The sequence below is a fragment of the Embiotoca jacksoni genome, unplaced genomic scaffold, assembly GCF_022577435.1.
Source record: "Embiotoca jacksoni isolate LCO1_2020_lvr unplaced genomic scaffold, fEmbJac1.0.p SCAF_29, whole genome shotgun sequence".
In the NCBI taxonomy this organism is placed as follows: Eukaryota; Metazoa; Chordata; class Actinopteri; family Embiotocidae; genus Embiotoca; species Embiotoca jacksoni.
Window position 1 is genome coordinate 3,859,767 of NW_027185380.1, and position 13,763 is coordinate 3,873,529.

Sequence of the window (13,763 nt, forward strand, 5' to 3'; positions counted from 1 at the left end):
GGAATATTTGAAAGAGGGTGCTGACATCTAGTGTTTATCAGGGCAGTACAAGAATATGATTAATACTACTTATCTGTCTTCTCCAATCTCTTTGTCATATATTTACGTATTACGTATCGTAAAACTAATTCACCCCTGATATGTGTGCAGCAGTGTTAAGTATCATTCAGCAGGGGGGCCCGCGGCGGGGCCCGGGTCCGCCTCCGCGGCGTCGCGGACACAGGCCCCGCCCCCGCTGCAGTGGCTCCTCCCACTCAACAACCCTCCGCGGTGTTTTCTTCTGTGTTGACATCGTCCGTCTCGTTCTCCGTCCGCGGGAACAAAGTCACGCGGGCTCTGTGGAGGCTTTCTGGACATGGCTTACACGACAGCGGGGGGGACCAGGAAGAAGGTCTGCTACTACTACGACGGTACGGGACCTCCTCGTGTGTGTGTGTGTGTGTGTGTGTGTGTGTGTGCGTGCGTGCGTGCGAGCGCGAGCCCGAGCCCGGAGGGAGGCATCTGGCCGGCTAACGTTAGCCGCTCAGCTAAAGTCCGCGCGGCTGCCGATTGACTGCAGGATGTTTTAACACGCGCTTATTGAGCGTCGGCGCTGACCGGCGTCACCGCGCGCGGCAAACGTGTGATCGGTGTTTTTAAGCGCCCGACGTTAAAAAGCGAGCGAGCGCGTGAAAAGACACCCATCAGCGGTGGGGATAACTAGCCCGACGAGCGCGTGCCTGTGACTCCCCACACGGGACGGTATTCGTTACCGTGTTCCTCTTAATTCAGACGCCGGGCTGGCACGAGGAGACGTGTTGAAATACAAAACCAGAGGTTTGCAGAAACTCACATTAAGTTGTACATTTTTTTTTTTTTTTTTTTGAAGTTTCAGTTCGTCAAACTTCACGTTTGTTGATATTGTGATCCTGCTTTGATGTTGACACGTGACACAACTTTCTATGCATTCGGTGTTTTAATTCGAGATCCGATGTTTCCATGTTGTTGCTGCTTTAGATGAAGTATTGTTTATGAATATTTCCTACCAGACGCAACAATCCAGTTTTAACACCTTCATGGATAGTGGCTGGACATATTTTATAGCTCGTATAAAAAAAAAAAAAAGAAAATGCTTCATTCCTCCTGAAAAGTCATGAATCTATAACAGCAGCTGTCTCGTACGCCTTCCAGACGTCAGAGAATAAAGCAAAGAAAGCGCGAAAGAAGCTTATTTACTGCTGATCATCTTTTACAGAGATTATTCGAAAGCAGATTTGACAGATTTGTTGGTGCCTGAACCAGAACGGTTGAGAACGAAACATCGGACTATTCTGAAGTTCCCTTCCAGAAATCCTGATCTGACCTCTTGTCCAACGTGTTTTGAAAGCGCTGAAACACGCAGTCTGGAGGAAGAAGCCTCCGATCAGGAGAAACCGGACAGTTTAAAGTGACGAGCGGGCGATGTGACGCGCGTTTCATGACTTTGGTAGTTTTAAAGCAGCTGCCGGCCGACGAACCGTCCAGAGATGCCTTCAGTTTTTTATTTTTTTTATGTTTTTAAACGAGAGTCTTGAAAAAAAAATATTTTTTTTTTGAGCAGCTAATGACACAAAACATACTGCAAATCCCTCTAAATGCAGCAGGAATGCATGTTAAGATTTTTGGTTTACCTCAGTTTTGGAGTCCCAGTTTGATTGTTTTTTTTTTTTTTTTTTTTTGGTAAAGCAGAAAGAAAAGAAAAGAAAAAAAAAATCCATACATTAAGATTTTTGTAATTTACTAAAAAAAAAAAAAAAAAGTTGACTGTTAAATTCTAGTTTTTGTCCATTGTCAACGTTGAAGTAAATTTTCCTCTCTTGGTCAACATATCGCCGACTATTTCTTCTCCGGTTATCCCGAAAACGTCACATGACCAGTTTTCAGATATTTAGTCACGACTGTTGTGATGTTTGTACGTTTGCATCGTCAATTCTACTCAACACACTTGTCGTGTTGACGCGTGTCATTCAACTTTCTTTACAGGGGACATCGGGAATTATTACTACGGACAAGGACATCCCATGAAGCCGCACCGTATTCGGATGACTCACAACCTGCTCCTCAACTACGGGCTGTACAGGAAGATGGAGATCTACGTACGTTTCCGGCGTACGTCGTCGAACTCGTCGTCCCGCCGGCGCGTCTGTCCCCGTTGCCGTCCAACTTGTCTTCTCGTTTGTTTCAGAGACCGCACAAAGCCACGGCCGAGGAGATGACGAAGTACCACAGCGACGACTACATCAAGTTCCTGCGATCCATCCGGCCGGACAACATGTCCGAGTTCAGCAAGCAGATGCAGCGCTGTGAGTCCCCGCGGCCTCTGTGGGACATCACGGAGACCGGGGAATGTCCCCAACGCTCAAAACAAGCCGCGATTCCTGTTTTTGTCGATTTGCAAATGTATTTTGAAATGAAGGACGTGTCCTCGGTTTGGTCTTTCAGTCAACGTCGGGGAGGACTGCCCGGTGTTCGACGGCTTGTTTGAGTTCTGTCAGCTGTCTTCCGGCGGCTCCGCTGGTACGTGAAAAAGAAAGAACATTCGTGGGTAGGGATTTTGGTCGACCGAACCAGAAATGACGCATGTCACGCCGCGCGCCTCGGGACGGAGCGCCGTTTCTGCCGGCGCTTTTTGTTTGAAACGGTCGAAAACAAAACCCGGACCATCGACAGAATGCGACGAAATAGGAGATCCGACACGAAGTCAAATCCGTATTCATTGCGTTGCACAGATGCCTCCCGAAGTAAGCAAGCCAACCAGAGGAGAGAGCGCAAACCAGCCGAACCGACCTCGTTCGGAAACTTCAAAACGTCGATTTAATGCAGCGAACGGCAACACAAACTACCACAAAAATACTTGGAAGTGGCGTCTGTGCATGTTTCTTCTGTTGCTGGTTTTCTAGCTACTGTAGTTTTGCTAAAAAAAAAAAAAAAAAAAAAAAAACCCTGGACGATTGGAAATATTCAGAGTTCCTCAGAGTTTTGCGTATTCTTGTCCCGCCGTCAACCGATGTTATTCACATCCGAAATTCCTAAACCGTTGAAATGTCGAGCAAAGTACGAAGCCGGTCCTGGTTAAAAGCCGCATTGCTGCCGTGTTTGCTTCGAGTCGGCCGTGCGAGTCCGCCGTCACCAAATCCAGCCTTGTTCCCCCCCCCCCTCTCCCCCCCCCCACACCCCCCCCCCCCGCTCTCAGCCGGTTCCGTGAAGCTGAACAGGCAGCAGACGGACATTGCGGTGAATTGGGCCGGAGGACTCCACCACGCCAAGAAGTCCGAAGCCTCCGGGTTCTGCTACGTCAATGACATCGTGCTGGCCCATCCTGGAGCTACTCAAGTGAGAGAATCTTCCATTTTTTAAATTCCATATTTAATGTCATCCGTATAAATAAAAGTACGCGTGTCTACGAGGGGCGATAAAAAGAAATCCAGGGAATGAGCGGAGTGGAAGTTCTGACCTTCACCGAAAGGGGCTTTTTTTGGGGGGGGGGGGGGGGGGGGGGGGGGTGACTCGTCCGGACTCGTCCGGAACGTGGACCTGAAACCTGAGCGGAGAGAGCACATCGAACGTTGCGTCCGATTCCTGGGGAACGGTCACAATGAGTCAGCGTGGCGGAGGAGCTCCGCGGCCCACGACCCGCTTGCGCCGATTTATTTGCGTCGGCCGCCTCAGGCTGACCCCGAGCCCCGAGTGAAGCGACGAAGGCGCGTCCCGGTCGCAGAAACGCCTTTCGCTCGGGCGCCGACGTCGACCGAGCAGCACAACTCCAAATAGTTATTGGGGCGAAGGTTGGAGCTTCCTCTCGTCTCCCCTCGGGAGCCTCTGGACGTCCAACGCGTCTCCTCGTAGTCTCAGAGCGGTGACCTGCGGGACGTTTCTGTCTCCCAGGTACCACCAGAGGGTACTGTACGTCGACATAGACATCCACCACGGGGACGGAGTGGAGGAGGCCTTCTACACCACCGACAGGGTGATGACGGTGTCCTTCCACAAATACGGGGAGTACTTCCCTGGAACCGGAGACCTGAGGGTGAGCAGAACGTTTTCCTTCACAACTCCCAATTTAGCCATGAAAGCAGCAAAACATCGCATTGCTGGCGTGTGAGAGTTCAAAGGCGTTAAAGGAGGAGACGTTTTTATCAGTAAGAATAAAACACGATATTCACAGGCAATATTTTTCTGAAAATGACCAGCGGTCTTGTTGATTTTCTGCAGCCAACATTTGCACTGGTAAACTGATGGAAGTCTGCGTTTCCCGTTTCTCTGGGTTCTTCTTCAGGATATCGGAGCTGGAAAAGGCAAATATTACGCCGTCAACTTCCCGCTGCGAGATGGCATTGACGATGAGTCATATCAGCAAATCTTCAGGCCTGTGAGTACGAAGCGTGAACACGAACGTCAACCTGTCTTTTAATATTCCGCTGCAAATATTCTTGACCTTTTCAAAATGCTTTTTTTTTTTTTTTTTTTACATCTTTTTCCACTTTCTTCTTGGAGACATGTTGTTTGGAGACTTAAAGTTGCACTAAACAATAATATTTTTTTATTTATTTATTTATTTATTTTTAATCTTTTTAGCATCCTTTAGCTCACTGGTGATTTTTTTTTTTTTTTTTTTTCCCCACGAGACTGTTTTCTACACGACCTGCTCAGCACTAAAGGGCAGGCAGACAAAATGGATCACAAACAGAGATACGTGGTGCACGGAACCCTGTGAAGCCTTTAGAATTGAATATATTCCTAAATCAATAGAATATAAAACATCATTCGATTTTCTCCCAAGAGCACCCGATGACAGAAATGAGATACAAATAGTATACTTGGTCATTTATTTATTGAGAATAATAAATCCAATATTACATATTTGTGAGTGGTGTAAGTATCTGAACCTTTACTTTCCAGCTCTTGTGCAGCAATAACTGCAGCTAAAGTTTCCAGTAACTTTAAAAAAAACTTCTGAATATCTGCTTCAACTCTGGGATTGTTTCTGTTGGACTGTCGTCAGGACGGTAAATACTGAAGCTACGGCCACATATTTCCCTCAGGAGACAACAACAACAGTAATAATAATAGTAATAAACTTTTGTTTAATTTGTGGAGCACCTTTCGTTCAAGAAATGCAGCTCGAAGTGTTTCACAGCAAGAGAATGACAAAGTGCTTCACGTCAAAAAGATATTAAAGAAACATAAAAAAAAAAAAAAAACATTTGCAAATGTAATTTAGAAAGTTAAAAGAAGGCGTAACGTCAGGTAACATTAAATACAAGACAACACGTTCCAAAACTCCAATAGTTAAACAAGCAAAAAATAAATCAATAACTGAACCAAAACATTCAGACATTTCCTTAAATGTTCTTTAAATGGACAGAAGGTCGCACAAACCTGTTGTTCTCAGTCAGACCATCCATGATACGCCCACACCCAGAGCTTTACTTCCACCAAAAAAAAAAAAATCAAGACTAATACAAAAATGAACCATATCTTTTGTCTTTGCAAACCTAGAAGCTACTTTTCAATCTTGAGAGCTCATTGCCATGTGGCAAGCGGACGGGCGGGCGGGCGGGCGGGTTGGTTGTGAGGGTTAAGCCACGCCCCCTTCCAGACGCTCCTCACTGTGGTTTTCCGCTGCGCCCTGCAGGTGATGGCCAAAGTGATGGAGATGTACCAGCCCAGCGCCGTGGTTCTGCAGTGTGGCGCCGACTCTCTCTCCGGAGACCGCCTCGGCTGCTTCAACCTCACCATCCGCGGTACGGACACGCTGCGTCACGCTGCCGTTGCTTAGGTGCCGAAGCGCATCAGGCTGCCCGCTCGTTGCGGGTTTGGCGGTTCAACCTTAGGACGAGTAAACCCCCTGAGTTGCCGCCGTCGGCAAGGAGAGCACCTCCAATGCGTGAAGCTGCGAAGCGCTTCTTAGACTGCCGCGGCGACGGGGAGACTATTTTAAAATGAAGTTACGAGCGAGGGTCGGGGACCAAAGAGAAAGTGCTGCATCGTGCCTTTTGTTTCCTCCAGGGCACGCCAAGTGTGTGGAGTACGTGAAGACCTTCAACCTGCCGCTGCTCATGCTGGGTGGAGGAGGATACACCATCCGCAACGTGGCGCGCTGCTGGACCTACGAGACGGCCGTGGCTCTGGACACGGACATCCCCGACGGTTCGTCACTTGTCTCACCTCGCTGAATGGGAACTAAAAACCGAAAGCTTTGGTTTTTGGCATGTTGCGGGAAGCACGGCGGTATTAGCTCAGTGCGGCGAGTCGCAACCTTTTTTTTTTTTAAGCTCAGGAGCCTTGAAAGAAAACACTTCCTTCCAGTACGGAGGCCTCCGCAGGAATCTTCTTTTACAGACTTATTTCGGTTACTTTTCAGCCCGCTGAATGTCCGCGACTGATGTCACACTTGTGTTGGGGCGAAAGAAATTCAATAATCTGTTGGCTGCTCTTCATCTCTGCTTGAACCTAGTGAACCATTTGGCAGTTGAGGTGCATCATGGTTAATGTGGGCGTCAGTTGGAAGAAGAAAACGGGATTAAAATAGATTATTATTCTGTCCATCACAAATCTGACAGTGTTTTATCAATATAGTCCCAAATTTGTTGAGTATTGTAGTGAAAAACGTAGATTTGAATTTCCATATTCCACTTTATGTCCAAAAAAAGTGAACCGTTGCTTTTAGTGTCTGCTGTAACTTCCACCGATGCTCGGAGCAATCGGATTCCTCCGTACAACATCCTGAACTCTGGGATGTTGGTGGGTTCTTAGCGTGAACTGTTTCCCTCAGGTCCTTCCGCAACATTTCTATTGGACCAGATCCACCGCAGGCTCCTCCCCCCAGCTCTTCCAAATATGGTCACTTCCTGCTCCGAACTAGCAAAGATGGTGACGGACAGAATCTGAACTGGAGGATTCATAACGTTCGCAAACCAACGATGACATCACTGTTGGTCGATGACCTCACTGTTGGATGTCGCTTGGTTTTAAGCGTAACCCATTTGAGTTTTTGATATAATTTAATGACCGTTCAGTCATTTGAAAATCATAACGCATCCCAAATAGACACTTAAGCACCGTAATAACAAAAAGGTTTTGAATTTCTTTTCCTTCTTTTCTCGCCATCTCACCACAAGACATTGAAAGTGGATTTTTGAGAGGGACGGGTGGAGCATCTCTAACCGTGACGCCATTAATTGATTGCATAATGTGTGTGTGTGTGTGTGTGTGTGTGTCTGCAGCCTGTGGTGCCGTGATGGGTGGAGGTGTCGGGGTGTCTAGTTAATGTTCAATGACTTCACCTCTGGAAAGGCCCGGCCCGCTTCCTGCCTTTGTTCCCAGCGAGCTGAGTCAGCACACCGAGTGTGTCGAACATGAAAAAAGGGGGATGTAATCAGAGGTTGTTGAATGGGCCAGCAGTTCTCTTAATGGCATTCGGAGACATTAAGTGAACTCCCCATTCGTTTCAATTCATCGTGCCCTCAGCGGGGATCAGCGCAGGTTATAAAGCCTCCGTAAATCATGTTTAACAGGTGTGTTAGTGCTCCTCTTTCAGTCCAAACGACTGATCATTTGACACTCGTTTTTTTTTTTAAATTTTTATCTCCAGTGTAAATCTTCTCCGCTGTGTTCATCTTGGCTCGGTTTCTTCCAGTTGCCTTATTCTTCCCCGTGACGCTTCCATTGCAGAGCTGCCGTACAACGACTACTTTGAGTACTTTGGGCCGGACTTCAAGCTGCACATCAGCCCCTCCAACATGACCAACCAGAACACACGCGAGTACACGGACAAGATCAAGTAAGTGACTTCAAGTTGCAACGTACGGGGGCGGTTGTCGTTGCTGCCGACGTTAAAAAAAAAATCGTGTCGCAGCGCCACGAGATGTTCGCGGTCTAATAACCGTCCGTTCTCTGTTCGTTCGCTTGAATCGCTTGGAGCTGTGCGGACGCCCCACGTGGTGAACTGCTGCGGGAAATGGAAGCGCGGACGAACTCCCGGTAACATTTCTGTGACTTGTCAGGCAGCGGCTGTTCGAGAACCTGCGGATGCTGCCCCACGCCCCCGGCGTTCAGATGCAGGCCGTCCCCGAGGACGCCGTCCCAGACGACACGGTGGACGAGGACACGGAGGACCCCGACAAACGCTTGTCCAGTAAGACCGACGTCTAATTTCGCGCGGCATTCCCTTTCAACCGCACGGTAACACGAACACACAAGAGACGCACAAAACTGGACCTCAGAGGACCCGAACACAAACTCACCGTCACCACGGCAACAGCCGAGGGTCATTTCTTCCGGTGCGCAACTTTCTCTGATTTAAGAAGGTGCACGTGAACCATTGTGTGTCTTTCTGACAAAAAAAAAAAAAAAAGCTTTACGAACCTGAAAAGTTCCTTTTTTTTGGTCTATTTAGTTTTTGAGAACCCCACAAGTCTCTTTTATTTAAATGGAAAAACCGTGTTAAAGGTTCCGGCTGACGTACCGTCCGTCTGGCAGACCGATCTTACGTCTGCAACATCCATAACTCAGAAAACAGGCGTGAAGCTTCGCGTTAGTGTCGCCGAGTCAAAAGTTTCAACCAACGTACTCGTTTGAATGAACTAAGCAAAGAAATGCGACTTTGGTGACGGTGGAGGGATGCTGATGGAATGGAATTTCCTGAATCAATAAATCATGAATGAAACGTTGTTAAAACGTGAACATCGTTTCATTCCTACCACAGAAAGGTGAACACGTGTGCACGCTGCTGTGACGACGAGATTTCCCCGCTTTGGGATTAATAAAATCGAATCGAATCGAATCGAATCTAAACAAGGAGGTGTTCATTTTTTAATTTTTTTTATTTCCTAGTCTACGTCGGTGTTGCAGTTTAACCAGCAGGAGATCATCGACGTGCGAAGTGTATGTCAGCTCCGGCTGCTGTGCCGCTGCGATGCGCCCTGCAGTCGTTCCTACGAACGTCGCGCGTTCTCCTTCAACGTGTCCTCACGGACAAGGGCCGTCCGCAGGAAGTCCATTCATCGGACCGTGTTGTTGTGTGGTTGCAGTTCGTGCCACAGATAAGAGGATAGCCTGCGATGAAGAGTTCTCCGACTCGGAGGACGAGGGGGAGGGCGGCCGGAGGAACGTGGCCAACCGCAGGAAGGGAGCCAAAAGGCCCCGAGTGGACGAGGACAAGAAGGACGGGGAGGAGACGAAAGCTGGTGGGTTCCTCAAGATGGTCCCGAGCACTTCAACCGTGGTGAGGTGATGCAGGGTGTGAATAAGAGGCTCTTTGTTTTTCTCCATCTCACCACAGAGGTAAAAGAAGAAGAAGAGAAGACGAAGGACAGCAGCACCGAGAAGAGCGACTCGATAAGGTGACGCGTCTTCGTTGTTCATGTGTCGTGTTTTTTTTTTTTTTTTTGGAGTATTTACTCACTTGGTTTTCAGACCGGTTGCTTTTTGAAACAGTGTAAGCTTGCGTTCACACTGAAGCGGTTCCTCGGCCTCCTGCAGCAATGATTCCTGTTAACCTGAAACCCTCTTCCACAGACAACTCATTCATTCGCCGTGGAAATGCTTCTCATCGGCCTTTTTATGCGTGCGCAGGTGCAAGGCAAGAAATTCACGTTGTATCTTCTTGTATTGAAAACATTTCCATGCAGAGTCTAAAACTAAATGTAACAAAACAGCCGGATCTCAGCGACAGTTGAGTTTTAAAGTTCACTCCTGGCCAGTTGTGAACTGGTGCTGACAAAACTGAACAAAGGAGTACTCAACAACGGCATTTCCATTTTTGATGGTTCAATTTGAATCCGTTTTTTTCTTCCAGAAAAGAGCCATATGCTCACATTGAAGTCAGATCCGAGACGAGCTTTCAGCTTTATCAGAACTCGCAGTCGGCCTACAAGCAGCTGGTTGTCGCTGCCTGCTGCTGCAGCAGCGAGTCGCTTCCTCCGCAATTCATTTCTCTGAAGGCATTTTCCGCACGGTCTCTCCGAGCTCATCAGCTGTGTTTGCCATACGTCTTGTGTGCGATAGTGCAGAAAAGACGTGGAGACTCTGAACTCTTGTTTCCACACGTCAGTAATGTATTTCCTCTGTGGAAGAAAACTACGTTACAGGAACCTTCAGAAACTCGAACCAACACCTCTCGGGCTGATTGACTCTCCGACTTCTAATCTCAACGTTCGAAAAGGAATATCTGAACTCGCTCAGCAGCATTAAACAACTCACATTTAAATGAAAATCTATGCGGTGATTACTTTAAAATATGTTTAACGGGACTGTAGAAATGAAAATCAACCAATTTTTTTGTAATTATTAAATAATAAATCAGTTAGTTAAAGAGTCATATGTCCTGCATCTGTATCTGTTAAACCAACTAAATGGTCCGTACCCGTACTGAGGGGCCGGTGCTTCTTTTGCGTTTCATAAAAGTTGCTATAGTTATTGTTATTGTTTAGCCAATACATGAGAAAACATGTCAGGCTCGTCACATCAAAATCAAATCTAAATAGGAATAGACACCCAGTGATGTGGGTCTTTGGTTCAGACCGTGTGCTGTTACTATCATGGTGGACTTGTGGTTTGTTGCTCACTACGTTGCTGCTGGAAATCAAACTGTAAAAAGTGTTGATGTTGTTGAAACTGTGTTTTCCTCAGCAGTGTGAAGACTGAGCAGACCAGCAGTGCCTGAAGTGTTCTTCTTCTCTCCACTCACCACCCAACCGGTGCTGTCCACCCCTCGACCATCCAACGCCTCAAAACCTCCTCAGAGTCATGATATTTATTTTCTAGGTGTAAACCTGGAGTGAATCGTCTCTTTGTGTTGCGTGTCGGTGGCCAGCTTGAATCCTCTACTTGAATTTTCCAGGCTTCGTCCTTTGATTCTCTTTGAACCCCGTGATTCCAATGTGCTCGATCTTCTGAAGGAAACACCAGTTTGTTGTTGGTGAACTGAGGCTCCATGAACCTGCAATCATTGGTTATCTTTTGATATTTTGTATTTGTCAATAAAACTTTTGATACTGCTTTCTTGGGATGTAAACTGCAGCTCCGTGAGCATTGTGTAATCCAAAGGTTCAGACACAAGGGGGCGCTGTAACCCAACACATAGCATCATTCTCAGGCAAAGTACCAACACTGGTGGAAGGACGTGTTGTAAACGTGCAGGCACTCAATGTTTCTACCAGCATAATAATATCAAATACTTCAAACACAAATATATGATTGTGGTTAATGAAGCATACCAAAGTTTTATCGGTTCCGATGTTGCTCTGCTGCCGTCCATCGCTGGTTTGGTGGAAGCAGAACTCAAAGAAGAACAAACGTCCCGATGACGGCTTCCTTGTGCGTTTTAAGATATGCTGGATGGAAAGTAAATCCTAATTATACGCAAATATCCGTTTGTTAGTGTGAAAAAAAAACTTTACCAACACTGAGAGTCTAGAAAAACATATCTAGAAAACAGCCAATTTTGTCTAAATGAGTGTTGCAGGATTGTGCTGAATGATCTGCAGCTGAATCCGTTTCATGTTTATGGTTCTTCCAAAGGGACATTGTGAAGTTTATTGGAAACCAGTGAACTATTTTCAGATGGACCTTCCCAACCCACTGTCCTGCAGCGTTGCACTGATGTTGGTAACGGCAGCATTTCCTCCCGATAGATCCCCTCGGGACAGCTCGGGCCTTCTCTCCAAACCCAAACACCGTTTCCACAAACTCGGCGAGGAAGAAGAGGGATATCTCGGTATCGCTCTGGATCCCGCTCGGCCCATCCGCGACATATACTAAGTCCTCCTGCGCAGCAAAACCGTTCACCGTAATCTTGCTCTACGTTTGGACTTCCTCGTGTCCCCGTGTCCTCACGTCCTCCCACCGTAAACACAAACGTATAACTTATGTCCGCGTACGCGCGCAATTATTATTGTCATATATTGAGTGGCATACGCTCGTGCGTGTCTGTGCGCAAATGTGCATTTCGAGGCGACATAGAAAACACGTGCATGCTGATTTTAATTCTTTAGGGGCTTTATGTTGTTCATTCACACCACGACCTCTTCAGCCTCGTACCGGCTCCGGCCTTTGCACTTCACCAGCGATCCTCTCCGGTCTGCTCCAAGTCGGTGTTTGTTTCTCTCCCGTCACTTTCTCCTCACCCTCCTCTCCAGAGCCGACGGCATCTCGTCGTGGTCTATCACCAAACACTTTCAGTTATTATTCTCACTGTCGTGCGCTTAATACAAATTAAAAAAAAATTAAAAAAAATCCCTTTCTGTTTACAAACACGTCTCCTGATTGAAATGAGGTTTGGTATGTGCGATGGCACCTTTTCAACACATTATGAGGAGGGTTTTGGTCCGGAGTAGCGTCTCTTGATCATGTGGTGGTATACTCGGCTGATTTGCCATCTCGTGTAGAAACCCTGTCCACCGTGTTTCAGTGTCTTGCGAGACGCTTCGCTGACCTTGAACCTTTGAAAAATGGGAGTTTGCAAAGTCTTCCATCACATATGTGGGCCAGCAGGTTGGTCAGGGCCAAGTGAGCCCCGCATAGCTTTTGCTCAGTTTCCTGTTCCCACTACTAAACTGAATGCGTTGGGCAAAATTTGGGCCAGAATCCCCCCCCCAAGGAGAGGAAAAGACATTCCCTTCAGCGGTTCACGCATATTCTCAAGCAGCTCTTGTCTTATTGTAATACATTCATGTCAACTGGTACATCCAGGCGCAAAGCTGAGGGCGCATGTAATAAAGTCAAAATGGTCAAAAAACAAAAACAAATAAATGTCCCCCATAAACCCACTGAGGGGTGTGTTGTCTCCACGTAGTGGAAAGAGACAGTATGAAGTCCAGGCCTCTGACGGGGCAGCGCCAGCTGTCAACCCTGAGAGGGCGCTATTGCGCCAGAGGGCTTCCCGCTTACAGGAAAGAAGGAGTGAATGATGTGCATTAAAAAAAAAGAAGAAGCGAGGTGTAAACAGGATGTAATATCGGGGGAATCATTTATTTTCGGGTTCAATGAGAGCTGGTTGCTGTTTTACAAGAAAAGATCAAATCTCTGATGGTTAAAAAAAAAAAAAAAGAATAGTTCTGCCTGCTCAAAGCCAGGAGGGATTTTATTCATGATACTTCCTTATCCTAAAGCGATAGGGGGGAGGGAGGGGGGGCATCCGAGTTATTTCAGATCACAGAACCGTGAACAGCAGATTTCTAGGTAAATACAAATGTTTGAATCTTGACACATTTAAAAGGGACTTATGGCTTCTGCTCCAGTAGATTGCTACTACAAGTAGACTGGGCTGTTTATACGCGGAGGCTGTTCAGAGAGTTATTGGTGCATCCAGAGAATTAGGAATCACAAAACACACGACTTGACTTTGACAATATTGTGCAGGTTATAGAAAGCAGTTCTAGAAACTTGCACTTAAAGGACATTTACTTGTCCCTTTAAATGTGTCAACATTCAAACATATACTTGTCCTTATACTGACTCTTCAGTCGGTTAGGTAATCACTCCACGCTGGCTTTGGTTACCGTATGCGGAAAGAAAAGAACAACCTTGGAGTCATGGCAACACTTGGGCTGGAGGCCAAAACAATGATTTCCAGAGGAACTGTATGTTTGGACGAAGCGTTTCAGAGTTGTTTAGGGCCAAATACAATTATTTATGTAAGTTATATAAGTTTTGGCTGATTTTAGAAGTAGAAAATGACAGGTATTCCATGCTCTTTTTGTCTTTAAAACATGCTTGAAGTTAAAATAACATTTAATTCATCT

At 46.7% G+C, this 13,763-nt stretch overlaps 1 protein-coding gene across 1 annotated transcript; it reads left to right on the plus strand.

Moving 5' to 3' along the window:
* Positions 1–262: 262 nt before the first annotated feature.
* LOC138205592 (histone deacetylase 2-like) lies at positions 263–11,018 on the plus strand. The gene is given in 15 exon segments (XM_069161666.1): positions 263–410; positions 2,002–2,114; positions 2,204–2,321; positions 2,461–2,535; positions 3,212–3,333; positions 3,335–3,351; positions 3,904–4,045; positions 4,295–4,387; positions 5,654–5,762; positions 6,028–6,168; positions 7,693–7,801; positions 8,025–8,155; positions 9,051–9,206; positions 9,302–9,362; positions 10,651–11,018. Coding segments are annotated over 15 exon segments (1,476 nt in total). The 5' UTR covers positions 263–355; the 3' UTR covers positions 10,685–11,018.
* Positions 11,019–13,763: the final 2,745 nt, after the last annotated feature.